The following is a 25,374-nucleotide window of genomic DNA, read 5'->3' as shown; positions in this document are numbered from 1 at the left end:
TTCGTTTCTCCCAATCATCATTCATTCCTCGTTTCATCAAGTTGGATCTATTACGGCCGGTCCCTGGAGTTTTTTCTTCCTCTTCTTTTTTGTTCATCATATAGATACCACAAACAGATCGCTCATCGGCTCAGACTGAACCATTCCTACTACTATCTTTACCTGCTAGATATCCGTACAAAGACCAGCTTTTCATGGTAGCTGGCCCTACATCGTAATGAGTTTTACCGGAAAAAATAACATTGATAAAGTACAATACAGAATATTTGGCATGATATCTAGTTTCGGTGTTGCTAGAATACAGTGGCGACAATTAATATATACCCTCATACACTGAGTCGTTGCCAAATGCAGACTCATCTAAATATCTATAGATACAGCTCTATGCAAACTTCCATCCCACATGACACACCTAATAAGACAAAATAGAAGAAGATGAAGAAACGCCTGAAAATGTTTTTTTCCCAACAAGAGACAAGTACACAATCCTCTAAAACCTCCGCCTCGTTCCCCTCGGCGGTATATACACCCTACCCCATTTCTTCGCTCTTGCTCTCGCTCTACGCTCCTTGATCACCTTTAACTGCGCGCCCATTGTCAGACGCATCGTGAGCAGGTCCTGCAGGGGTACGGCGGCAAGCGCCTCCTTAATGATGGCCTTGTTCAGGCTCTTTGGCGGCTCTCCGGGCGTGCCGTCGGAACGCCCCCCGCGCGCACCCCATGTCGGCGGCAGGTCCGCCACGTCGGCGGTCTGGAACGCGTGGTGCAGCCGCGGGTACTGCGTCTCGATGCGTTGTAGCTTGGCGGTGACGCCGGTAGACCACGCGGCGAGCTTGCGCAAGCGGAGCCACTCGCGCTGCAAGCTCAGCACGGCGGGCTGCGTGGCAACAAGGACGCGGTTGTCTGTGAGCTCCCGGCGGGCGGCAAGCGGCAGCGGCTGCGGGTTCCAGCCGCGCCAACGGGGCATAAGCAGTTTCTCGCACCAGCCCATGGCCGGCTCCCACTGGCCGAGCTCCGCGAGACTGCAGATGAGCGTGTTCCACGTGGCGCTGGTAAATTGGAAACCCGCATCGAGGGCGGCCTGAGTGGCCGCCAGCAGGCGCTTGCCGTCGCCGGTGGCGTGATACACCTTGGCGACGTGGGCAAGAGGCCCGCTGAGGTGGTAGGCGTACGCGGGAAAGGTTTTCTGGGTGATGGGGTTCTCGGTGCGGCGACGAACGTCCTTGAGAAGTACGGCCCACAGCTCGAGAACGCGCTCGTGCCGGCCATCTTCCAAGTAGGCCCCCATGATGACACTGAGGACGTCGGAGGGCATATGCCGGCCTTGCTCGGAGACGGGACGGATCTTGGCGTAGAGCGTCACCAAGTCTTCTGCGAGAGCGATCTCGCGTTTGTCAATAAGAAGCTTGAGCGCGTCGCCGATGTCGCGGAGCTCTCTGTTCAGCTCCGTGACGTCACGCATGGCGGCCGTGTATGGGCCATCTTTTCGTTGTCCCGGCGGTGCATCGATGTTGTCGGCGAGTTTCTGCATGTATTGAACGAGCTCCTTGGCGAGTCGTGTTGTTCGCTCGGCAGTAGGGGCGCGGACGAAGCCAGATTCGAAGCAGGCTAAATGCGTCGCAAAGTTGGGCTGAATACCAGCGCGATCCATCTCCGTTGCGAGAATATCGACACGAGGCGCCTGCTTGGTGTCAATGGCACTGTTCATGACGATGGCAAAATGGTCGGCCGTGACTGGTAGCAAGTTGTCTGCCACAGCGCTACATAAGAGCCAGTGCGCCGCGGCTGTCTGCTTGGCGCGCGCCTGAGCGCCCAGAATTGCTCGACAGGTATCATGATCCCAGGCTAGATTATGGTTCTGCATAACTGGCAGCAGCTGGAAACACTTTTCCACTTTGCCAGCGGTCGCATAGGCCTGTATCAGACTGTTCCAAATTTTCGTGCTTGTAATGCCAAGGCGTGTCATTGCTTCACAGATCTTCTCTGCCTCTTCCATAAGACCATTGACCAAGTACGCCGCCACTAGCGACATTGCCATACTCTCCGAAGGCCAAATCTGGGCAGCTTGAGCCTGATTGAACACTGCCAGTGTATAATCCACGTCTCCATTTGCAGAGTGCAGCTCCATCATGTGCTCAAATGTTTGGGCATTTGGAACACTACGCTCGACGATTGTTTTGTAGTACGCCTTGGCCTCTTTGTAGTTACCTGCTTTAACATGGCATTTAAGCATGAGATTGTCAATCCTGTCGTCGATCTGGATTCCAGACTTCACCATGGCAGAGATTTCGTTTTCGGCACCATCAACATCACCTGATTGAGCGAATGCGTCCACCAGGGCAAGGTGGTAGTTGGCTTTCCTTGCGCTATCAGGAAAAGCCGCCATATAACGCTGGCCTAGATCTCGGACTGCAGCAACATCACCCGAGTCGGCGTAGACTTTCAAAAAGTTTTCATAAGCCCACTTGTCCATACCGCCGTCCGATTTCACCCAGTCTTCGAACAACTGCGCCAGTCCAGCGCGGTTGGTGGCATAAAAAACTCGAAACATGCCTCTCAGGAGCTCAGGTGTGAATCGCGCATCAGCTCGCTGCCGATATTCGCCATATGTTGGGCCAAGCTGTCTCATTGTAGATTTGGGGTACTGAACATGCTTGATAGATTGCAGGACCGACTCAATGTATAATTGGTAGTAAGCAGTATTGTCGTACCTAGAGACAATGTCCATGGCTCTGCTTGGTTTGCAGGGCTGGGCCAGTACGGAGCGGATCATCAAGTGCCGCAACTGATCGAGAACTTGTCGTGAAAATAACTTCTTGTTTTCCATTCGAATTTGAGCCAGGCCGGTGTGCTCGATATGCTTTTCGAATGCCGCAAAGAGCGTGTCCAAGTTTGGCACGAAGCGAAGGTGATCAAAAGGCACATTCTTGTCAGCATGTTGCTTCATGAAGTTTGAGTAGTCGAACCAGACTCGGAACAGCTCTTGCCACTGGCTGGCGGCACAGGCGCGGGCCACAATGTACTGCATGCCACCAACGTGGTCAAATTGAAGGCCTTCTTTGAACTTGTTGAGAGCAGCCTGAAATTTGCCACACACAGCGAGCGATCGAATCGCAGCAGAAAGCAGCGCGTCCGTCCATTCTTCCGGGGGCAGTCCCTGAAACAGGGCAGCGGCCCTAGCACATGCGACATATTCGTCCGTTGCGGCGAGTGCCATGATTAACCCAGGACGCTGTGCTTCTTGAGCTTTTAGAGAAGCATGTTGATAGCGCATCCAAGAAACGTCGAGGTCTGACTTGTCGAGAGAACCCTCTGCCAGTGGTTTTGCCTTTGCGGTCTTTACCGCCTTGGCTGTCGTTGGTGATGAAGAGGGTTTCTTGGAAGCAGCTCTGGATTTTATCGCTTTCGATTTCGCTGCCTTGGACGATTGCTGTGCAGGTGCATCGGCAGGTGTCCGCGCGACACTTTCGAATCGAGTAGCGGACAGTAGAGCAGGCTGCTGAATCGAGGCCAGGTGCTGCACCGAGTACTGCCTCCGCCGCAATGGGCGCAGTCGATTCTCCTTGGCCCTTGGAGCCAGTACGCGATGTAGATAGGACTGTGTCTCGTTCGGGTATAGAAAGTCGAGGAGAAACGAGGTGGCGACGAGTTTGGGCTCGAGCAGTTCCGAGGCCGTGGGCTTGGCCGGCCTGTCGTCGTGGGCAGATTCGCCAGCAGTCAAAGGCCGAAAGCCGGACAGCTCAAGGGCTGACGCGCCGTGCTGCCAGAAGCCCGTTTGGAGATGACGGGGCGGTCGTGCGGCGTGTCGCGCCTTGGGGATGGCGCGCTGGAGCTGGCCAGACTCCAGGCTCGCCACCGCCCGCTCAAGCATTGGGTATAAACAGCGAATCTCACAGCCAAGCAGCCTCTATGATATGTAAAAGATTGCGGACGGCGGATATTTCAACATGTCAGGATGAGAAATGTGCGGCGCAAGGGGGGTCGCTGGGCCTAGCGTGATGTCGAATTGTTCGCCACAGTTGGCGAGAGGTCTGAGACGGCGAGGTCTCCTCGTACGTTGGTCTCGACTGTCTTATGGTCAATTGTACCGTGCATATGATTCAAACATTGTCCGTTGCGGATCTGTAGGGAAGACAGATGTCGGCCGGGAGGGGTGACGACGGGGATACCGACAACTTTCTTCATGATGGAAAAAGTTGGCGTCGGAGCTCTAGCTTCGGCAATACTGGGCCAACGTACAATTGGTCAGGGGCCGGCCCACTCGCTGTACATTGCGGATACTGGGGGAACCTCAGGCCATTGATGACAAGGGGACGATTGCACCAAAAAGGAAAAATCAAACAAGTAGCGAGCAGAAGAAAATGCTTTTGAAGGTTCCAATTTGTTTGTTTTCAATCCTGCTAAGCTATAGGAATACTGCAAAAACTTTGCGCACTAAGTGCACTATTGAGTGGTCGCCTGACCAGTGACTAAAAATACATGGAAGCAAAATATTTGTGACAAACTGCCACCATAGCCTCGATGCAGTTTGATGATTCTAAAACTGGATCAATTATGTATCGCCTTTTGCATTCCGTGCCAATTCCATGACATTTTAAAGCAATTTCCACGCTGCTTTTTGTGCGTAGACTGCGATTGCAGTTCACAGAGGCATCTGGACTGAGATGTGTGGGCAGGCAGCAAGGGGTATGTCTTGTGCCGCGATTTGGGGTGTATTGGCGGGATAGTATGGTTGCGTCTTCGTTCTTTTGCTCGTCACTTGGACCTTGGATCTGTCCTTTTGTTGGATGATGGATGGTGAGGCTTTGACAAAGCCGGGTCTGTGGTAATACATGTCGAGTAGACTGCTCCGCTCGCCGTTCGCCGCTGTGGACAAATGCAGAGCAGGATTCATCCAGATTCGCTGGCCTTGGTCATTTGGCGGAGCTCGACGAGAGCCGGTCGGTTGCGACTCTTGGTTCTCTGCTGTCGGCGGTAAGGCGGCTCCGTCGGGTGAGGCGAGGCAGCACGCGAGGGGCAGTGGTCACGGCGAGCCTCACGCTGGCGAGCGTGGTAGGCGAGACGAAGTGCGTTGGAGGTGCGTGGCGCCGGAGAGCGAGCGCGAGAACGGGCACTCGAACGAGTCTGGGAGCGATGCGGAGAGATGGACCTGTGACGGGAGCGGCCACGGAGAGTGCTGGATTCCTCAGTCCGCAGGGCTCGAATCTCAGGACGGGTAGGACTGCGGTGTCTCTTGCGACCACGCATATCAAGATCGGTGGTGTTGGGAAGAGCCATCTCAAGATAGTTGACGTCGCTGGTGATGTTGGCGGTCATGATGTTGTTTCTTGTCGTCAATGCAGAGAGCGACGAGGGACGCAAACGGGTGACGACGGCAGGTGTGTAAGTGGCGTAGATTAGGCGGATGATGCAAGCCAGCAGGCAGCAGAGTATAACTCTGAAAAAGTGAGAGCGAGGTGACGAGGGAAAATCGAGTGAAATAAGAACAGTGGTAGAAGAAGAGTGATTTACAGGAGAGTCGAGGACAGCGGAGATGAGAAGGAGGGAGTGAGAAAAAGTGTGTAAAGACTGAACAGGTAGTTATACAAGGAGCCAAGGCCCCTTCCTCCCTGCTTGCCTGCGACCCGAGGAGTTGGGCTGCTGGAATTTGGAGGAATTTGGAGGTGCAGGCCATTTTGGGCCATCTGGGGCGACTTTTAGCGCCAACATTTAGCGGCAGTTCGAGCCACTCATCCACTATAAAGGCTAGAGTTGCAGGGCGCTAGTGGCAGCGCTCGCTATTGGCAGCGCTCGCTATTTAGGTACTTAGGTACCTAGAAACATTTTAGCGTGCTTTTTTTAGCCAAGGATGAATGAGGTAGTGCTGATAATGATGATGCGAACTCGTCATGTAAAGTCTAACGAGTCTACTAGCGCAGACCCAGGTAGCCAAACAGGCCGTAAAAGGGTCACATGAAACCTCTCTTGCCCTTCTCCTCGACTCAATCGTACAATGTACGAATAAATGCACCCTGGCCAACCTCATTTACCTGCGTCAACCCATCGCCGCAAGGACCACCCCATCCCCCGGCATCTCGGCTTCCAGAATGTTGCAGGTTACGACCATCAGACCACGATGTACTTGCACGGTGGTGTCGAACGCCATGGTCTCGCAGCCGCTGCCCAAAATCCTGATGGATGCGCAAATCACCACTCTTAGCATTACCACAAACATGCGGCATTTGGTAGTTGCAAGATCAGACACGCACACTTGCATATTTCAAAGTTACAATAATACACATGGGCCATGACCGATGCCGCACACCTCCTTTGCCAGATGCAGCCGATGCCTTTTCTCCTCCCATTCCCCACTGCACCATCCTGCAGACTGCTCAGCCACCAAGCTCTGGACTGTGACTCTTTTCCCGTCCAACCGTCCAGCAAACTTGCTCGTACAGTTGACAAACGCGGCAAATTTTCAGTTCATGCTGGCAACTGGTAACTCTTGCTTGCATATATTCGCTCTTGTCTCACGCAAGACCAACATTTTCAAGCTGACAGCCCTCTCAGGTCTCCAACGGTCCTTGCTTTTGGGCAGCCAAGACTGAAAAACTGTAAACATAGCCAGCGCAAGAAGAAGCCAATTCCCCTTGTCCTTGCTAGTTCACTACGACCCTGGCGCGGGGAACTTGAACCGTAGCGCCAGAAATGGCCTCCAAGCCAAAACATGAAACTCCATTGTAAATAGCTAACTAACAGGGGAAATAACCACACCAGGCTCTAATAAGCAGTACGATTACTAACTAAATTTAACCCGACAAATATTTGTGGTTTGAGAGCGAGGAGCAAACTGGTCGCCGTCTCTGCCGTCATGTTCGTGTTCGGCCACTCTGGTCATCGCGCGCTTGGTCTTGTCTTATTACGACACCATCAGTTGACGCATTCCATGAGACGGATGCAGGTTCTGCTTTTTTTCTCATCACATTCATGTATAATTGTCCTGCCTGTCCGACAGGTTGACAGCACATAACTCCTAATCTGTACTCACTAGGTAGAGTCACTTGACTTGATGGGCTTCCTCCCACGCTAGACACACTGGCAGCCGATCCTTTGGCGCCGGATACGGTATGCATACGTCCATCCATCCTTCCACACATCCAATGAACTTGCGGGCACGGCATGCTCCGGCTGGCGACCGGCCATAAATGTTTGCCGAACTCTTTCGATAGAGCCGTTTGTGCCTTTTGCCCCTCAACCCTCGCCCCCTCTCCTGTTTACCCCATCTTTCTCTACGTCAGCCTTGACGTCGATGCGGCCACCCGCTAAGCATGTCGATTACTGCAATGTCCAAGTTGCCAAGTAACTATCCAGGGAGTTTGGTGGCGCGCCCAAAGTTTAACAGAGATAACTAGCCTGGTATGGCAGAGCAGCTGACTCCGCCTTCTTGACTACTCAGTAATACTAATACTAACTGCTGCCAGACTGCCTTCTTTCCGGGAGGCTTGGTCCGCAGACTGATGCCCCCAATCGGCGCTCTTGGCACTTGGCCAACTTTTGGCCACCAGTAATATGGCCGGCCGTCCGTTGCCACGCATCGATTGACGGTAGAATTTGAAACGCAGAATTGCATGATCCCCGGCCGCTCCGGGGGGGGGGGGCGCGAGGTGTTTTGCTGGTTGTCGAAAACATTGATCGCGTGTCTCAAGTCATATCGATGGCGTGACTTGAGAACGAGGCGCATAGTACACACCATTTGGTGACACTGATATCTATAACATCGCCCTATATCATGTTCTGATCAAGATATAGAAACGGGTCGTAAACGTCGTTGTCACGCAGGGCTCGCCACTATCTGGTGGTAGCATGACAGAGAAAGAGTCAACAAAAGTATGTCTGAATCAGTGCGGTCATCCTTTGAGGAAAGCGATCTTGCACCTCTTTGCCCGTCCACAGATGCGCATGGGACATGAGAGCAGTCACGATGGAGAGATCGTATACCCCGCGACATCTTCTACGCTACGCGAATTGAAGAATCAAGCCCCATGTACCAGCAAATGAGCTCATGTAATCCCTTCTGGGACTGTATTGAATCACGCGAATAGCTTTTGACGTCCTGCTTAGATTCGCTCCAAGCTCAAAGTGGTAGTATTGACAATTCACCCAAATAACCGCTTATATGGTAGGCGCAAGCCACGATGCGATTGGCGTTGATAGGACTGCACAAGTCTGCGGCCAGATGCGAAGTTTGGTCAACAGCTTACAAACGAAGGCTCATTGGGTCTTTCTTTCCACTTTTGTGCGTTTTTGGGTGCTGTTCATGTTGATGTCAGAGCTGCGCATGCCGAGATTATTACTATTGTGGCCTGATTCTACAACAAATCGGGTTGTTCATGAGGGTCATGTCCCAATCGCAAGTGGCAATAAATCCAATTTTGTATGTGTCATGTAATATTAGTTCTGGCATAACATCATGCTACATTCATTCTCATTGAGAGTGAAACTCGCTCGGTATCTGCATAGGCTGCTGACCTTGTAACCTAGTTCAAAATCGGGAGTAAGGAAGCCTAGAGCACAGAATTAGCACACTCGAAAAATAGTAGCAGGTGTAAACTTCGAGGTCCAATCCAGTCAAGAAAGAAAGAAGAAGGCAAAAACAAAAAAAAACGCACCATTTTCCTCGCAGCGTAATGACGGCGTACTCGTCCCCATTCTCGGCCACCTCCTTGTCCACCTTTGCGCTAAAGTTGATGGCGCTCATGATGCCATCGCCAAACTTTTCATTCAGCACCGCCTTGAAGGCGTAGCCGTAATTCTGCACAATCTCGTACAGTCGGTAGATGAGCGGCTCCACGGGCGGCATCGGCCCCGCGCGCCCGCGGTCCGGAAACGCCCCCGCGACCAGGCCGCTCGCCGCGAGCGTCTCGCGCGGCACGCCCAGCACCTCGGACAGCCCAGCCACGTCCGCGGCGGTCGCCTGGGCCTGCCCGTAAAAGAGCGCCGCGCAGGCCACCTCGTCGCGGCCAATGTGCGCGGCCACGTCGGCAAAGGTGAGGCCCTTGGCCGTCTTGGCCGCGAAGAGGGTCTGGCTGTGAGGCGGTAGGCGATTCACCATGGACAGCTAAAAACCCGCGCGCGTTGACAAGTGTCAGCGAGAATTGAGTCGGGATTGCTTTTTTGGGGGGTGTATTTAGGTGGTACTTGCGTCAAGGCTGGCGAGTCTGGTTGTGTCGGACATGTTTGATGGTTTGGGTGTAGGACTCTATGGTTTTGGTGGTGGGATCGTGGCGAGTGGCGGAAATGTGTTTCGAGACGTTGCTCTCTGAATAAAGAAGTTTGCTGGTGGTATATATGCAGGATCACGTTTGAAATCAAGCGTCATCGGCCTAGAGGTTGCTTCTTGCTTCCCTCACCTGTCTCGGGTGCGGGGACGCTCACTCCGCGAAGCCCGAGACCCCGCGCCGCGTTCCACACACATCTCAATATAAAGATGCCAAGATAAGGCCGGTGCTGCAGCGTTACAGCGTGATTACTAGCACCGCTCGGCCAATATTGGGCGCGTCATCAATCCAGACCCGAAATGAGACCGGAATTTCATCGGACGTACGTTAATTTCTTTACTTTGCTCTTCTCTCGATTCTCAAGCGGTGTCACTGTCTATGCTGAAGAGCTACCGCAACGCACGCTGCGGCCGCGCCGGGATGCCGGCATATCTCATCCAGTATTGTGCTGCCGGTCATCGGGCCCCATTTTCAGAAAGTCGAGTACTGGTGCGAATACACGTCCCAAAGCACAAAAATCATGCCAGAAATTACCACTGATACAAGATCAATTTTACTCTCCGTATCGATGGAATCCCCACACCACCGAGTCTCCTCCGGCGCGGCCCACTTGCCGCGCATCGCCGGCATTCGCAGCAAAAAAAAGGCTGAACGGAGCCTCTCCAGAAACCAAGTCGTGACGTAGCCAATGATTGTGGGATACCTGAACCCATGGAGTCGAGGTAGCCGCAAGAGATTCGCCGTGAATTCCGTCGTGCGTGGCGGGCACGCTGCCCGTCATCCGATGCCGCCCGGGCACATCGTGGACGGACACGTCCTTACGGGTCTAGTTAGGATGGAGTGCAAGTACTTGTATCAAGGAGAATAAAACGAGCAACATTGTGGAGGTATCTTTACATGGAAACTTTCTTCGCAAAATGAAGCGCTACAGCCAAGACCAATACGAGCCAATAAGTTGGGATAATTCAGAAGACGCTTTATGATATCTTCAAAGAGTGAAGTGACATCAAGCAACTTCTGTAACACGCTGACAAGGCAAAAGTTGGTGTGAGTTGATCTGAACGTTTTTTCTACTTCTATTCTTGGATCCTTCACCACGGAGTAGATCTAGACTTGATCGCGGAGAGATCTTATGAGTAGTGATGCACTCTCTTATCGTGTCACATGTTGAACAAAACACTACGTTTCCGCCGCCACGACATCATCAAAAGCAGCAATAACGCCGTCGTAGAGCGCCTCAACCGCTTCGGGCGTGTGGTCAGTGCCCGCCCAGATCTTGCCGTCCCGCGACGGGAACAGCAGCGCGCGCAGCCTCTCAGCCAAGGCCTTGATCGACGCAAACTTGGGTGGAATCTCGTTGACAATGTGCCGAAAGCTGTGATGCTCCATGTCGCGCAGTTTGCGATCGGCCAGCGCGCGCCAGGCGTCGTTGCCGGCGGCGCCGCCGCCGCCCTGGGCCCATGCCTGCATCCGGCTCTCCGCCGGCAGTTGCATGTCCCGGTCGCCCACAATCATGTGCAGGAGCACGTAGAAGAATGCCTCGAGGTCCTGCCGGTATGTTTTGGCCTCACCGTTCATGTAGCCAATGGCCATGAACGGCAGCGTGCCAATCGTCACGTTTGGGTCCCGCTTCGGCGCCGGGTCGCGCGGCATGGCGAACTCAAGGTCGATTAGGATGCCCCGAGGATGCCCCGCGCCTGTGATGTCCGCGATGATCATGTTACCGGGCGAGATGTCGCCGTGAAGGAGACTGGCGTCTAAATACAGCGATCTGTGGCACTTGATGGCGTCGCGGAGCGCTTCGAGCAGCTCCCGCCGTGTCTGGAATGTGTGGAGGGGCCGGCCCAGAGGAGACGTGACGACGCAGACAAGGGTGCGGCTGTCAAAGGAGCGCCTCGTCTTTTCTGTAAACTGCAGTATGCCGGGAATATCGCCGTTGTCTGTCTTTGTCTCCTTGTTTTGTTCGTCGGCGGCGGTGACTTCTGTGGGAAGCCTTCTTTGCTCGCCGCACCCCATCCCGCGACGGAGGTTGGCCGTAGTCTCGTACTCACGATAGAGAACAAGCTTGCCAGCGCCCCAAGCTTTTCTCTCCATGGCGATTTCCAGAAGCTCATTCTCTGGCCGGGCGTTTGCGGATGACCACTTGATCTTGACAGCGTGGCTCCATCCGTCTGAGCCAGACAGCTTCGCTCGATAAACAACCGTGGCCGCCCCAATCAGTGTTTGTCGTGTCACAATTGGGGTGGTATCGACGTATAGCCTGTCGGTCATGCCATTGTACTCATTCAGCAGAATGTACTGGCCTTGATCATCGGTGCTGAAAATGCTGCTCATGCCCAGTTCTTGGTCCGTCATCATCTCGTAATACTGGAACAAGGACAGAAACTGTTCTGCGTCTTGACGGACATCCATAGCCTTGCTGCAATACACCCCCGACCTATCAAGGACCCAAAATTCGACCAACGAGCCGCGAATGTAGATCGCGTGCAGAAACAGACGTGTGGGTTGCTGATAAAAGACGGCCTGCGCAGACGCGCACAAGGCGACAAGGCCGTCGCGATAACTAGCATCCGTGGGACACACAAGCCCAACAGCTTGGACTGCAGCATCATCTTTGACGGTTCCGGAGTCGGTGTTGAGCAGTCTGAAAGCAAGTCGGGTACAATCGCCCAGGAGCCCTCTTTCATGGTGCGTATTGTCCTTTGCGGTGACACTCCATGATCCCCGGGCGCCGCTCCTGTTGGTCTGAGCAAAATCGACAAACCATTGAGGAAAGTTGTCCGGGTTGACCGACGCGGGCTGGATGGACGAAATCTTGCTTGACGGCAGACTCTCTGGGGTAGTGGCTTTGGAAGTTACTCGGGCATTGCCAAAGTACTTGTCCATGAACTCGGGTACGGGCGCACTGATGCAGCCATTGAGCTCGTACAGGAAATCTTGAAAGTCCATGGCGGAGTTGAGAAAGATGACTTGCAAAGAGAAAAAATTGTGTCTAGAAAATAAGCAATGTTTACGATTGGAACAACTCAGATGTTAGCTTCTGCAAAGACGTTGGGTTGAATTTTCTTCTTCTTCTTTGTGAAACAATCCGTCATCATACGCCACATTAGGGCATGATATGAAAGAAACTGGAAAAAATTTAGTAACTAGCACCCTTGATCCGAGTCGTCATTAAGAGGGATGACCCCGCAGTGAGTCTTTGTGTAACGCAGTAATCAATCTGTTCACCGTTTATTCTTGCAACCGCACTTTGCCCATCACGAGGCTCTGTGTGCGACGTGTGGCACAAAGGACTGTCATGTCTACTACAATGATGAATGAATATACCGTAAGTGGTAGCACCGAGGCTTGTATAGACTTGCAATCACAATCCAACATGAATCAGTGTTCGGGACCCGTGAGTGTTGTGATGGCAGCTGACGATACTATATGGTCAAGGTAGCACGAAAACCCGATGAACAGGACAACAACACATCACTGAACTATAGTGAGGCTGAGAATGATGCTATTTTGATATGATTCAGGAGCTCGAGAGGGTTTACCAATATGTGACGATCCAATTTCCATCTATATAAATCTAGGGCTGCCGCCCCCGACTATTTCGATGATCCAAGTACCAATTCACACTCATCTTACGCTCCCGAAACCATACTTGCTACTCCTGTACTCGGACACTTGCTCACCCTCCTTTACAATGACCATTCTTCTTGACACTCTTGTCTCACCTGAGGCATACAATGCACTGCCTCTTGTCAGCGAGGTAGCTGCAGCACCAGACGCCCAGTCTCAGCATCTCGAGCATCTCCGAGAGCTGCTCCACAAACACAAGGTGCCCAAGGGCGTGAGCGTTAGGTTGCTTCATAAGCATTTCAACACCAACGACGGAGAAGTCATGATGTTTCAAAACGTGCCCGTCTCCAATCATGGCCACATAAAGATTATGAAGCCCGTGGTGCCCGAGAGGAGCAGCCCAGCCTAGGGGCATACACTTTTTCGTCGCCGATGACGCAACGCTCCAAGCTTGTGAGTATGCAATGACCAATGTGCCTGATATGGGAGATTTTTCAAGATTTTTTATCCGAATTTTGCCGTGTTGTGATCGAGAGAGGCTTGCAGCGGACCTTTGGCCTGAAGCTCCTGTGCGAAGAGGAAGAGGAGCACACTGGATGGACAGAGTTCGAGCTCAATTCTGAGAGGGGCACAGTCATGTTTCCCAGAGGAATGCCCATGCCGACTGGCGAGAGTGATTTCACTGTCACAACGGAATGGGAGGGGACTGCCAAAGACGCCGCAACCCCATCCAAGCATTCCTCTGCGTGCAGCCACACCAGGGTCTGTACGCACTGCAACGGCCACCAAAGCAAAGTTGTGCACGAGTTTGGAGAGGAATACTGCCTAGGTGGGCAGTCTATCCAGCCTGGAACTGCCCTTCACGCCATCGTTGATCAAATCGTCGCGGCGTTCTAGTTTCGGGGGATTTTTGTATCATCTGTGCAAGCGCCGGTTATTCCTGGTTCACCATAGCTCTAGGTAGTTGAGTCTATCAATATCAGAATGATGACATTTGTATTACAACTATTCCCGCTGCCATCTTTTGCATGACGCCAGTCAATCCGGCTCATACGTGTGTAGCAGTTTGTTTCAATGAGGTATGCTCAGTTCGGTACGTGTTTTTTGCCTTATCCAAACTCAACTCTCCTCCTTGCGCAATCCCCTAAGCGCCTCCCACTCCGTCTCCGTCATCGAGTAAATCAGCTCGTCGTACCACGCGCGATTCACCCACGCCACCTCCCTCCTCCTCCCCACGTACGCAAACCCCGCCGACGCGTACAGCCGCTGCCCGACCTCGTTGCACGACACCGTCGTCAGCGACAGCGAGTGCAGGCCGCCGTGGCAAAACGCCCAGTCGACGCCCCAGTCGAGCGCCTCGCGGCCGTAGCCCCGCCCGCGAAACGGCCGCGCCAAGGTGATGCCGAGGTATGCGTTGCGGTTGTGCCGCAGCGAGTCGGGAATGCCGCCCCAGCCGATGCAGAGCGTGCCGATGATGGTGGGCTTCTTGTCATGCCGGCCCTTGCTCTCCGACGTCGACTCGTCGCCCGCCGATTCCTCGGACGGGCCGAGACAAATGGCGACGCCGAGCAGCGCTTTGCGATACATGGTGGCTAGGAACTGAACGTCGGTGCTGCCCTGTGGTCGGAGAATCATCTCAGAGGACAAAGCCTGCAGAGGTGCTTCATTCATCATGTCCTTGAGGACCGACTTGTAATCATCGCATTCGTCCTCGACCGCAATGTACCGGAGTCGCTTGGACTCGAAAGCATGGTCAAGAGCAGTTGAAATGGCAGACATGGCTGAAGATGTATGATGTAAAGTTGAAATTAAAATGAATTACTGTCATGAAAGCGCGGCAAGATGGAGGCATCTCGAGTTTATTATCTTTACCTACCCGTGAGGTTGCACCATGTCAACGAATGCATCTCGCCGAGCTTTCCTAGCCCGAGTCTTTCAGCTTTAGACTGAACCAATCGGTCAACGCTTACTGGCGCTGTAAATGTGAGTCAGTCCGGCACAATTTTTGTCAGCTCCACGATAACCTGTCACTAATAAATCCTACTGAGTCACTCCAGCTGCAGCTCGGTGTTCGGCGCTCGGGGTGGAGTCATCGTTGACTGCTTGCCTAATTAGGCAGTCTTCCGATCGATTGGCTGTCGAGGAGTACTGGCAACAATCGCATAGTACGGGCAGTAGCTGATGAGATATGAGAAGATGAGTTACATTGAACAGATTGGACGAGCTCCAGAGATGGCGTGGCATGGGTAAAGGTGCATGCTGTGAGTGTCATCTAGCAAATTTGGTACAACAGGTGAAGAAGCAAGCAGGCGAGGAAGAAGGAAAAACCAAATTTCCTAGAGATTTTACAGTTGCAGCCGCGAATCGTCACCAAGGGATGGCTTGCGCACGCGGCAGAGTCCCTCAGCGTCCCAGTCTTCACTACCAACACCACGTCGCACGATGAAGAGGCCCCGAGGATCAGTATGCTGCTTGATCCGGTACAGCCTCTTGTAGTTGTCACCCCAGAACGACTCCTGAAAATCAGCCTCAAAGGCATCGGCCTCATTCAGGTAGGCTCCCATATCCTTCTCGAGGGCCTTGAGAATGGGAACCTCGACATTGGTAAGCTTGTTCTGCACAGCTTTCTGCTCTGCAAGAGTGGCATCAGGTGCCCAGTCTCGGCCAAATGCAATATGTGTGATGGTCTTGCGCCAGGCAGGATTGAGCGCCGAGTCGACCTTGCCTGCATTCTTTGCAACTGCTCCGTCTGCGATGAAGTGGCCGGTGTAGCCAGTGTTGCCGCTGCCCTCGTAAATACCACGAAGCGCTTTGCCCAGGCGCTGAGCGCCATCCTTTTGGCTGAGTAATTTTCGCGATATGAGGCGAGAGCCAATAATGACAGTTCCACCCGTAGCGTCGTAGGGTGTCTTGGCCAGTTCATAGGCTATGGAACCACCAAGGCTAGGTGCCAGCTGAAGGGTATAGTTGGCGTCGGGGGCAGACTTTCGGGCAGCCTGAATGAACCCATCGGCAATCTTGGCAATGGGTGCTTTCTCGGTCTTGTTAGGGAAGAACATGACAATGTTGATGGAGGCAGTGGAAGTGCTGTTCTGAACAGAGTTGGGGAGGAAGACGTAGTATCCGCTGCCCCCAACATCCGCAAGAGCCGGGAGACGTTGGTGGAGGGCGGCCAAAACATCCCAGAACCTGTCATCAGCTGGTCCAGGAAAAGTGATACCAGATATGAGGGCAAGGGCGGGAACATCAGGGAACGTGCGGATAGTCACAGAGACGACAACACCAAAGGTGCCACCTCCGCCGCCTCGAAGAGCCCAAAAGAGGTCTCGATTTTGGTATTGATTTGTGACGATCAATTTGCCCTTCTCAACTGTTAGTAAGTTTTCATACTACTTATATATGCAGACTTACACCGGCAGTGACAACTTCAAACTGAAGCGCATTGTCTGAAGCCATGCCCTTCCATGGCCCCAGAGGCGAGTGGCCACCACCCTGAATGTAGCCGCCAGCAGCGCCAACAGTGTGGGAAAGACCAACAACCGCAGTCAGATTACGCTTACTTGTCTCAGAGTATATGTCCATGAGGACGACACCGGCACCGAGGGTGAGGGCCGACCCCATGGACTTGTTGCCAGAGCCTTCGGGGACAAAGTCGTCGACAAATTCCATCTTCTTCATCTTATACGTGGCAATTTGGAGTGACTCTGGCGCGGATGATCGTCCGAGAAAACAGTGGCCGGTATTTTTGATGGCCAGCCTAATGTTGTGAGAAGCAGCAAAGCGCACTGCTTCCTGAATGTGCTGAGCCGTCTCGGCAACGACAGAGAAGAGAGGGACACGACCCTGACGACAGGCAACATCTCTGGGAAGACTAAAGGAGCAAGTCTCGTTGCGCTCCGGCCAGGCCTCCCAGTTTGTCCATTGGACGGCACCGGGGTTCTGATCACGCCAAACGGAAGCTTCTGAGAGGGCCTTGGACGCATTGCATGCGGCAGCGTCATAGCCAGGATCGTGACAGACGTGGGCAACAGGTCGAAGTGCGACAAGATTGCCGCTCACAGAGGCATTGAGAGATGCCCATTGGCTTTGCGAGGGCCAGCAAGGGTCGTTAGGCCTGCATCGACATTGGGCGTTTGATGTTTGCAGGGCAGCTCCGTGAACTGAGCCCAGCATCAATACGAGAGAGGTGGCGGCTGTGATCAATCTCATGATGATGGTTCCAATGATGAGGTCTTTGCCTGCGATCCTGGTGATACGGAGAGAAATGGCCGCGTCTATTTGTACCCGTCACGCCTGGTAGCAGGTCTCAAGCCCGGAGCAGAGATTACGTGGATGACACTGAGCACAGCCATGGTTTGTTTTCCTCTTCTGGAGTTATGGGCCGAGTCGGCCGATCGCGTTCGGCAGTGCATGGCAATGCGAAGAATACGGAGGGTAAGATGGATGGAGATTGGCAGAGGCTGACAAGCTTGGGGCTTAGGCTGAAGGAGAAAGGTTGGTCAAGTTGTCAGGGTGGTCAAGTTGCCCGGAAATACTGGGTCGCGGGGCAAGTGGATGACAAGAGACGCCACTTGATTTACTGAATGATTTCTTCCCTCGGTTACCGTCCTTTTCTTTTCTCATTAAATTTATTTACTCATTTTCCATGTTTCATATGCTCACAGCCGCCGTCTTTTCTTCCGAACTCCTTGATACGGGGAATGCGGGTTCGGCTTGAGAGCGCAATGTCCCGCTAAACTGTGGATCAACCACTGCAAGTCCAAGAGCTTCCAAGAGGGATGAATTGCCGGATTACCGGTAGCTAGCTTGGCACATTAAATAGATTTTGTAGCAATAATTTTGTATTTTCCGTCTCGTAGCTAGACAGAAATTCGAACTACACTCTTACCTACATGAACCCCGAGAGCAGCCGGCGAAAGTCAAAGCCCGCGAATTGGCTGTGGGCACCCAACCGCAAAGGTGGATCCGCTATCATGCATCTCGCGATATCTGGCCTAAAAGGGTCAAAAATCGTAGCTCCATCAACGTCATAGTCACCGTCTCTTTTCATCCTCATCCCGTCAACCTGTCTTGTCCGAATCGTATCACCAATGTACTAATCGAGTCTAAGTTTCAGCGCGAACACGATCCCTTATCGAGCTATAGTCGCAAAACACTCGATTGCCCTTCCTGCACCTCGTCCGACCCGGCCTCTCCGCAGATTGTGTTAGGTACGACAGCCGCGCGTTTGTGTCCCCCGTCAGGGTAGTGTGTTTCACGGCCATCAGCCCAACAGTCGCTCGATACTTGCCTCCAGTGCCCGACCTTGTTTTTGGCAAATGGCATCGCGATAAGCCGTGACCACAACTGTCCGTCCACCTACGGTACCCCGGCTCCAACGCCGTCCCATTGCAGCCCACGATGCCCAAGATACGCCAACCCACGACAGGCTACGAGCGCCTTGCCCAGGCCGACCGCTTCAGCGACGACTCCGACGATGAATTCAACAATGCCGGTCTATCCGCCTCCCTCAACCCTTCAGCTGCCGTAGGCCCCAAATACCCCCCGAATGGCAGTGGCCCGTCCGGCACCCGCCCCAAGTTCAGACGTCGCGTCGGTAGCACCGGCGGTGTCGACATCAAAGCCATCAATGCCCGCTTCGAGCGCTGGGCCGACGAGATTGCCTCCAAGTTCAAGCGTGGCCGCGGAAGGAGCTTCGCCGGCGAGGAGGAGCGCCTCGAGATCCAGCACTCCGTCTTCCGCGCCCCTGAAGGCGTGCGTCCCATCACAGCTGAAGAACTCGCCGACACCCCCGAGGGTGCCATTACCAAGGCCGAATTTGAGGCTACCGTCGACAGTGTTAGGCGTGCTATTCGACAGGAAATTCACCCCAGCATGATCTCTCAAGGGAGCTCTGGTAGCTACTTTGCGCGCGATCCGGATGGCAAGATTGTCGGTGTCTTCAAACCCAAGGATGAAGAACCCTACGCGGCTGGAAATCCCAAATGGAATAAATGGATTCATCGAAACTTGTTTCCTTGTTGCTTTGGCCGAGCATGGTATGTCCAACGCGGAACTGTGTCATGCTACCACAATCACATGCTAATTCAAACAGCCTCATTCCCAATCTCTCATACGTCAGCGAAGCCGCTGCCTACGTTCTCGACCGCCAATTACGAACAAACATGGTGCCTTATACCGATGTTGTCTGGCTCTCCTCAAAATCTTTTCACTATCCCTTCTGGGACCGTCGCAACTTTTACCGCAAGAAGAAGCCCTTTCCGGCCAAACCCGGCAGCTTCCAAGTCTTCCTCAAAGGCTTCAAAGACGCCAACGTCTTTCTTCGCGAGAATCCATGGCCTGATCAGTACTGGTCTGGCTTCCGCACATCGAGTAGCAAAGATGTTCGTAATCGCAAGAACAAGAAGTGGTCCGACGCCTGCCGCCCATCAACGTCGAGCCAGGCCGAGAATGTGGACTCGGAGGATGACGAGACTGACTCACCTGGCGGCGGTGAACGCTCTCCGTCTCCCGAACAGCCGGCTAGGTTCGAGTGGACAGAAGATTTAAAGCAGTCATTTCGCGAAGAGCTCGAGAAGCTGGTTATTCTCGACTACATCATGCGCAACACGGACAGAGGTCTCGATAACTGGATGGTCAAGGTCGACCGCGACTCTAATACCGTGACCGTTGCCACGGAGCCCATGCATCTCAATATGGAGGCCGAAGCAGAGCCCAACGCAGACCGTCCGCGGCCCGTCAACGTCAGCGACATGCCAGCCACGCCCTCCACAGCATCTTACCCCTATCAGCGCCAGCGACCCATGCACGCCTCCTCTAAGCGCAATGCCTCAGAGAATCACACGCGCATGGTGCTTGGCGCCATCGATAACTCGCTCTCCTGGCCGTGGAAGCACCCTGACGGCTGGCGCAGCTTCCCGTTTGGCTGGCTGTTCCTCCCCGTGGACCTCATCGGGCGTCCCTTTTCTCAAAAGACGCGCGACCACTTTCTGCCGCTGCTCACGTCGACGGCGTGGTGGAGCCAGACGCAGATGGCACTCAAGCGCGTCTTTCAGGTCGACGAGGACTTTCAGGAGCGCATGTTTGCCAAGCAAATCGCCGTCATGAAGGGCCAGGCCTGGAACGTCGTCGAGGCCCTCAAGACGCCCGACCACGGGCCGCTCGAGCTCACCCGCCGCGCCAAGGTCTGCGTCTGGGACGACCTCGTCGATGTGCCCGTCGCCGTCCCCATGCGCGTCACCTCATCAGAGATGCGCCGCAACGCCCTCGCTTCTTCGTCTCGCGCCTCGATCGACGACGAGGAGGCCGATATTGCCAGCTCCGCGCCGACTGCCAGCAACAGCACCGTCGTCTCCGCCGCGCAATCCACAGACCTCCTCGGCTTCAGCGCCGCCTCGCTGCCCGGGGGCGATCTTCCGAACCCGGGCCGCTTTGAAATCACAATCAGCCCCAAGCTCGAAGCCACGCAAGACACCGCTCCCAATGGCGATATCGCCGCTGAAAATACCACAACCTCCTCCCGGCCCTCGTACACCGGGCCCTCGCGCACGCTCAACACCTACGACCCACCCCGCAACAGCAACCTCAACAGCAGCCAGCGCCACCAGCGCCGGTACTCTTTCACCAGTACGCCCGGAGGCCGCCGCAGCAGCCACACCATCGCGCACCGGCTTTACAGCGGGGATCATCACGCTGCCGTTGCCGGCAGGCGCAGTTACGACTACGGCAATCACAGCACCGCCGGCGACGACGACCTGCTCGAGGGGGACCTCGGCTACGCCGCCGCCGAGGGCCAGATGGGCAACCAGCGCAAAGTCATTGTGGAGCGCCTCGAGGCCGTCAAGAGCAGCAACCCCGTCTTTACGTGGTGTTGAGGCACAGCGTTATCACTATCAAGATTGTGGGCTTCTCATTTTTCCTCTCGTCAAAAGGAAGCAAAACAAGAAGGAAAAACAGGGGATGGAAAGGGGGGCGGAGAGCGCATGTTGCCGAATAGCCGACCCTTGGCGGGTTGGTTACTATTGCGAGTAGCTTGCCAACAACACGCGGGTTGTACGAACCTCGATCTCCTATTATTCTTCCTCATAATAGCATCTCACTTTTCCATTCCCTCTTTCGTCTCTTTTTCTTTTCTTTTCTTCTACGTCATCTCTAGTTTTTTTTTTGGTCTGCATGTTGTATATTAGCCTTTTCGTTTCTTGTATTTCCATCTCCGTCATAGGTTTCCCGGTTTTCGCGCACACGCACAAGTAGGATCTACAACAGTCGTACGATGGACTTAGAAAAAGGCTAATCAACCTTTATTTTCCCTTTGCCTTCCCCGAGTACGCGCCCATTCGTTTTGCCCACTATCAGTAAAGTTTTCGATGGCGACGACGAGTTGTTCGCCCCCAATTGAACAAGCTAAATGTACCTGGTAAACTCAATGCCACCCATGCACTTTGCTGGGCTTTCGGCCGGCCGCGACATGACAAACGTAGGCCATGTCCTGGCTGATTTGCCTCCTTTCGGTTTCTTACGCCCAGTGCGGCGCGTGTCCAAAACGGAGACTCCATGACGATTCATCAGAAGATGCGTGTGCAGCTCTCTCTCCTCGTGTCTGAAAAAACGTCGGGGCTGCTTGAAACGAAGGCGCATAGCTTCTGCGTGATGCAACGTCACACTCTCTCCAGAAAATGGTGAAATGGCGTTCCTTGCTCAGCATGTTATATTCGTGATGGCCCTGTCTATAGCAAGATATCCAAGGGCTCGCCAATTGAGGGTCTGCGGAGAATTGCCAACCGTGCCAAATGTGGGTGCTTCTCTGCCACGCGCGACGATGACCTGGGCCAATCAAAGGCTCGCCAACTCATCGCCTACGCAGAAAATATGACAAAAAGTCTTCTCAAGGAGGACGTCAGACCTTTCTGATCACGGCATAGCGTGAGGTCTTCAACAAGGATATAGATGCGGTTTGCACTCTACACCGCCCCGTGGTCTATTTTCGAATGTGCCGCCCCAATTTGAAAACAGAGCCGAGTAGCCAAGGCAATCTTTCGACTCGACGTATAGCGGGGAATGGCCCGTTACGCAAAGAAGTCGTCATGCAACCAAAGCTTCTGAGTAACGGCATGGCAGAGTCATTGTGCAACTATTGTGTTGGAGAGCGGGCCATGTTCCCACCACAGCCGACCCCCGCCATTGCACAACGTGGCGTGGAAGTCGTGAATAGCATCGTTTGAGCCTTTAATTTGATTGTGATCGTGTTTGATGCTTTCGCAAGTCTGGACGTGTGTAGGCTTTGTGACATTCTCCGCGCGGTCGTGGTGGTGGCCAGCACTTGAGGCGGTGAGCTGACTCGATACCCTGGCCTCACCGTTGTCGTGCAAAACGGCATGCTTATTTGGCCACTTTATTTCAAATTCTTGAGAAGTCATTCCCCGTCGTAAACCCAAATGCCGACACCCAAGGCGGGCTTGTCTCGGCTTGCTGCCCGCCTGCTGCCGGCTGTTCTAGCCCTGGCTGTTGCATCTGCAACGGCTGGAAATTTTAGCCTGCGCTGTCTCCAACTTCGTTGATTTAATTCAGCGAGGATCTTCGTCTCCTCTAGTGTGGTAACTTATGTCACTATGACTTCGTACAGACCATAAGACCATGGGTCTTGACCGGACGCCGCTCAATCACAATCCTTGTTGTCACCGCACTGGAGCTCCGTAGTCACCGAAGAAGTTTCTTGGGTTAATGAGGCTGAGAGCAACTCTACCCGATTCCCATCCTGGTAGCGATTTCGAGTGCAGGAGCTCAAACGTTGTGCTGGCCACAGACTCCAGTACGCAATGGTTGGTCCCACGTAAATACAAGCTGACCCGAGAGCTTGGAACAGCATGAACTGCTGAGAGATGTAAATGCCGCATTAGAGTCTTTATGGACTTTACAGAGTCTGCAGATGTTGACTCCAAAAAGTATCTGCAAGCATACCCACTGCAGTATCTGTATGAATACATATGAACGGGCAGTGGCCGCACGAGAAACAGAAACAGACCGAGCAATCCGTCTCTTGCCACGGCTATATTCTCAGCAGACGCCAAGAATAATTTCCTCTTTGATGTGAAAAAAGGCAGCAGCGAGGAGATTGTAGCGGGATTGTGTCATTGTGCCAATGCCCGGTATTCATTTACTAAGACCCGCATCCGATGGCGCTTGATAAGAATTCTTCGCCGTCCCGGCAATGCGTATCTGAAAGTTTCTCAACCCAATCAAAAACTTTGCGCAATTTCCATACTTGAGACAATAGCGCAGTCGACTTCAGCCAAATATTCAGAGAGGGCGAGGGGACATTCGAAGAGCAGCGTGACAACCTGCGCGAAGAAAGCCTTCGCCACCACTGCATCGCCGAAGAGTACTCCCAATACCTCAGCTTGGTGTGGCGCGTTAGAAGCACAAGAAGATGCAGGACATGCTAATCCATGCGGCTATACACCCTTCGGGCCGGCCCACCTCCCGATGAACGCGAAAGCTTCGTGCGGTGGATCGTCATACTCGCACTCAATCCCTACATGACTCCCCCCAATCTCATAACCTGTTTAGCCGAGGTCCAAGTCCTGAAGCTCTTCGTAGCCCACGCCTGCGACTGAGTAATGGCTAAGGGCAGAGCAGGTCATTGTAACACCACATCTTCAGAGTGTACTGGGCGTTCAGCTGCGATCACGGACCTTCTGTAAACAGTTCTAGAAAACGAGCACAAGGCTGTCGCTGTTTTCAAAAAGCTAGTCTCGCGGAAGTTCGGTGCGCGCCATTGTGGCTCCCTGACATCGGAGGTTGACGTCGGTCCTTTGCTGCCAGATGACAGACTGTTGAGCCTGATGCAGCACGGCAACTTCCCACAGAAAATATTGTGCGAATTCTGTACCATATTTATATGGATCGCAGAGTTTGGCGATTTCAAGTAACAAAGTCTCGCCACAACATCGGAGCTCGGCTAAAACGTGTCGTCTCTTGACCAGTACTTGAATCTTCTGATGCTCGATCTTGAATAATGGAGCACTACCCAAAATAAAGCGCACCCTGTGACCTGATGAGCTTTGAGTAAAAACTCTCCGCTCTTACCCACTCGGCTTGGTCCAGAAGACTCGGTGCTCCTGCCTCTTCCATGAGGTTTGTTCAAATGCAGACTCAACCAGAGTGTCACGGCTGACGACTGACAAGCCATTTACCACCACGAACTCTTCGAGTCCCCACTTCGATATATCACTCCAAACGTTCTTCTCCAATCCCTGTGACGCGGGCGGTGCTCGTCTAAGAAATGTTTGCCAAAGGAGGCGCAGAGGATGTGCTGTAATACAAAGCCCTGGCCCACTAAAGCATGCAGCCGGAGAGCACCATTGCATATTCCGCGTATTGTGTTTATATCTTCCGTGACTCGAGTCTTCTGATGATGCGTTACACGCCATATGACACTGAATCGGTAAGGTATCTGTGGCCTTGCCAATAATTCTTGGTAGTACTCATTGCCGCCCGTCTTGTCCGATTTGTCCTGTCTCAACGACGCGGCGAAGAGGCCGCGTTTCGGCCGTGGCACCACGGAAATCGGAACAATCTGACGGATCCAATAGGCTGAGCACGCGGGTTGCTGAGGCGAAAACGAAGGGGTTACCCACAAGGGCGATCGGCTCGCCTCCTCCATGCACAGTAGTCCTCCAAAATCAACAGCCAATAGCTTGTTCAGGGCAAAATGAGTCTTTCGTAAGTCGAACTTTATGTATTGCTCTCCACACTAACGCCCGTTTGCCAGAGAGAGCACGATACCCCTAGATGACGAGTACCGAGATACTCTGGAGTACTGTGGTCGCACATTCCACAAGTATTCGTTGGAAACTGGCACATACTTTGCGCCTGTGGACGAGGTTCGCGTCGTCAGGGTGCATGCCGTCGAAGTTGCTATTGACACATGCCATAGGAAGAGATCGAGCGGTTGGAGCTGATGCACAATGTCCTGTCGAAAGTGTTCGATAATAGGCTCATCTTCCCACCCATGGTCACCCAAAGAAAGATTCTCGACTGCGGTTGCGGTGCTGCGAACTGGGCCGTCGATGTGGCCGAACAATATCCCGACTGTGAGGTATGTGGCGATGGTGCCGATATGACGTTGTTCAGAGTCTGACTGTGGCGAGGCGACGCATACTGCGGTCGAGCCGGTCACTATAATTGCTGCGAAATGTATCATAATGCCCATTGCTTTTAATATCGCCCAGCTAATGCCGTGGTTCGTATTCAGGTGTTAGGGATAGATGTCAGCCCGCATATGCTGCCGGAGCATCCGCCGCGCAATCTTGATTTTCAAATTGACGATCTCAACGCGAGGTGCGAATGGAAAAGTTGTTGTGACTGCTCCAACGTCTGGCTAACTTCTGGTGCAGGTTTACATTTCCGGGTAATTCGTTTGATCTCGTACACAGCCAAATGGTTGCCGGTGGGGTGCACGCAAGTAGATGGCCTAGCTACGTGCGGGACATATATCGTGTCACGAAACCTGGCGGATGGTGTCAGATTGTTGAGCTGTATTTAAACG

At 53.4% G+C, this 25,374-nt stretch overlaps 9 protein-coding genes across 9 annotated transcripts; 3 read left to right on the top strand and 6 right to left on the bottom strand.

The window, feature by feature from the left end:
• Positions 1 to 490: 490 nt before the first annotated feature.
• Positions 491 to 3,871, bottom strand: BBA_05732 (coxI translation protein CYA5; the record flags this gene model as incomplete). The annotated part of the gene is made up of 1 exon (XM_008600829.1): positions 491 to 3,871. The coding sequence occupies one exon, from the start codon at positions 3,869 to 3,871 to the stop codon at positions 491 to 493; it is 3,381 nt and encodes a 1,126-aa protein (XP_008599051.1).
• A 1,019-nt stretch (positions 3,872 to 4,890) lies between these two features.
• On the bottom strand, positions 4,891 to 5,316 carry BBA_05731 (uncharacterized protein; the record flags this gene model as incomplete). The annotated part of the gene is made up of 1 exon (XM_008600828.1): positions 4,891 to 5,316. One exon carries the CDS (start codon positions 5,314 to 5,316, stop codon positions 4,891 to 4,893), a length of 426 nt encoding a protein of 141 aa, XP_008599050.1.
• A 3,205-nt stretch (positions 5,317 to 8,521) lies between these two features.
• BBA_05730 (putative cyanate lyase) lies at positions 8,522 to 9,091 on the bottom strand (the record flags this gene model as incomplete). Its single annotated transcript, XM_008600827.1, has 2 exons — positions 8,522 to 8,543; positions 8,649 to 9,091. 2 exons carry the CDS (start codon positions 9,089 to 9,091, stop codon positions 8,522 to 8,524), a joined length of 465 nt encoding a protein of 154 aa, XP_008599049.1.
• A 1,345-nt stretch (positions 9,092 to 10,436) lies between these two features.
• BBA_05729 (FunK1 protein kinase) lies at positions 10,437 to 12,206 on the bottom strand (the record flags this gene model as incomplete). The annotated part of the gene is made up of 1 exon (XM_008600826.1): positions 10,437 to 12,206. The coding sequence occupies one exon, from the start codon at positions 12,204 to 12,206 to the stop codon at positions 10,437 to 10,439; it is 1,770 nt and encodes a 589-aa protein (XP_008599048.1).
• A 745-nt stretch (positions 12,207 to 12,951) lies between these two features.
• BBA_05728 (uncharacterized protein) lies at positions 12,952 to 13,724 on the top strand (the record flags this gene model as incomplete). The annotated part of the gene is made up of 3 exons (XM_008600825.1): positions 12,952 to 13,154; positions 13,204 to 13,280; positions 13,327 to 13,724. 3 exons carry the CDS (start codon positions 12,952 to 12,954, stop codon positions 13,722 to 13,724), a joined length of 678 nt encoding a protein of 225 aa, XP_008599047.1.
• A 222-nt stretch (positions 13,725 to 13,946) lies between these two features.
• BBA_05727 (GNAT family acetyltransferase, putative) lies at positions 13,947 to 14,606 on the bottom strand (the record flags this gene model as incomplete). Its single annotated transcript, XM_008600824.1, has 1 exon — positions 13,947 to 14,606. One exon carries the CDS (start codon positions 14,604 to 14,606, stop codon positions 13,947 to 13,949), a length of 660 nt encoding a protein of 219 aa, XP_008599046.1.
• A 566-nt stretch (positions 14,607 to 15,172) lies between these two features.
• Positions 15,173 to 17,036, bottom strand: BBA_05726 (FAD binding protein; the record flags this gene model as incomplete). Its single annotated transcript, XM_008600823.1, has 2 exons — positions 15,173 to 16,189; positions 16,239 to 17,036. 2 exons carry the CDS (start codon positions 17,034 to 17,036, stop codon positions 15,173 to 15,175), a joined length of 1,815 nt encoding a protein of 604 aa, XP_008599045.1.
• Positions 17,037 to 18,227: 1,191 nt separating this feature from the next.
• BBA_05725 (phosphatidylinositol 3) lies at positions 18,228 to 20,701 on the top strand (the record flags this gene model as incomplete). The annotated part of the gene is made up of 2 exons (XM_008600822.1): positions 18,228 to 18,865; positions 18,922 to 20,701. The coding sequence occupies 2 exons, from the start codon at positions 18,228 to 18,230 to the stop codon at positions 20,699 to 20,701; spliced, it is 2,418 nt and encodes an 805-aa protein (XP_008599044.1).
• Positions 20,702 to 24,537: 3,836 nt separating this feature from the next.
• BBA_05724 (methyltransferase domain-containing protein) lies at positions 24,538 to 24,966 on the top strand (the record flags this gene model as incomplete). The annotated part of the gene is made up of 3 exons (XM_008600821.1): positions 24,538 to 24,548; positions 24,598 to 24,709; positions 24,763 to 24,966. 3 exons carry the CDS (start codon positions 24,538 to 24,540, stop codon positions 24,964 to 24,966), a joined length of 327 nt encoding a protein of 108 aa, XP_008599043.1.
• Between the last annotated feature and the right edge of the window lie 408 nt (positions 24,967 to 25,374).

This window comes from Beauveria bassiana (assembly GCF_000280675.1).
Source record: "Beauveria bassiana ARSEF 2860 unplaced genomic scaffold BBA_S00015, whole genome shotgun sequence".
NCBI lineage: Eukaryota > Fungi > Ascomycota > Sordariomycetes > Hypocreales > Cordycipitaceae > Beauveria > Beauveria bassiana.
The sequence above is the reverse complement of the archived record's forward strand: the minus strand, read 5'-3'. Positions and strand labels throughout refer to the sequence as shown.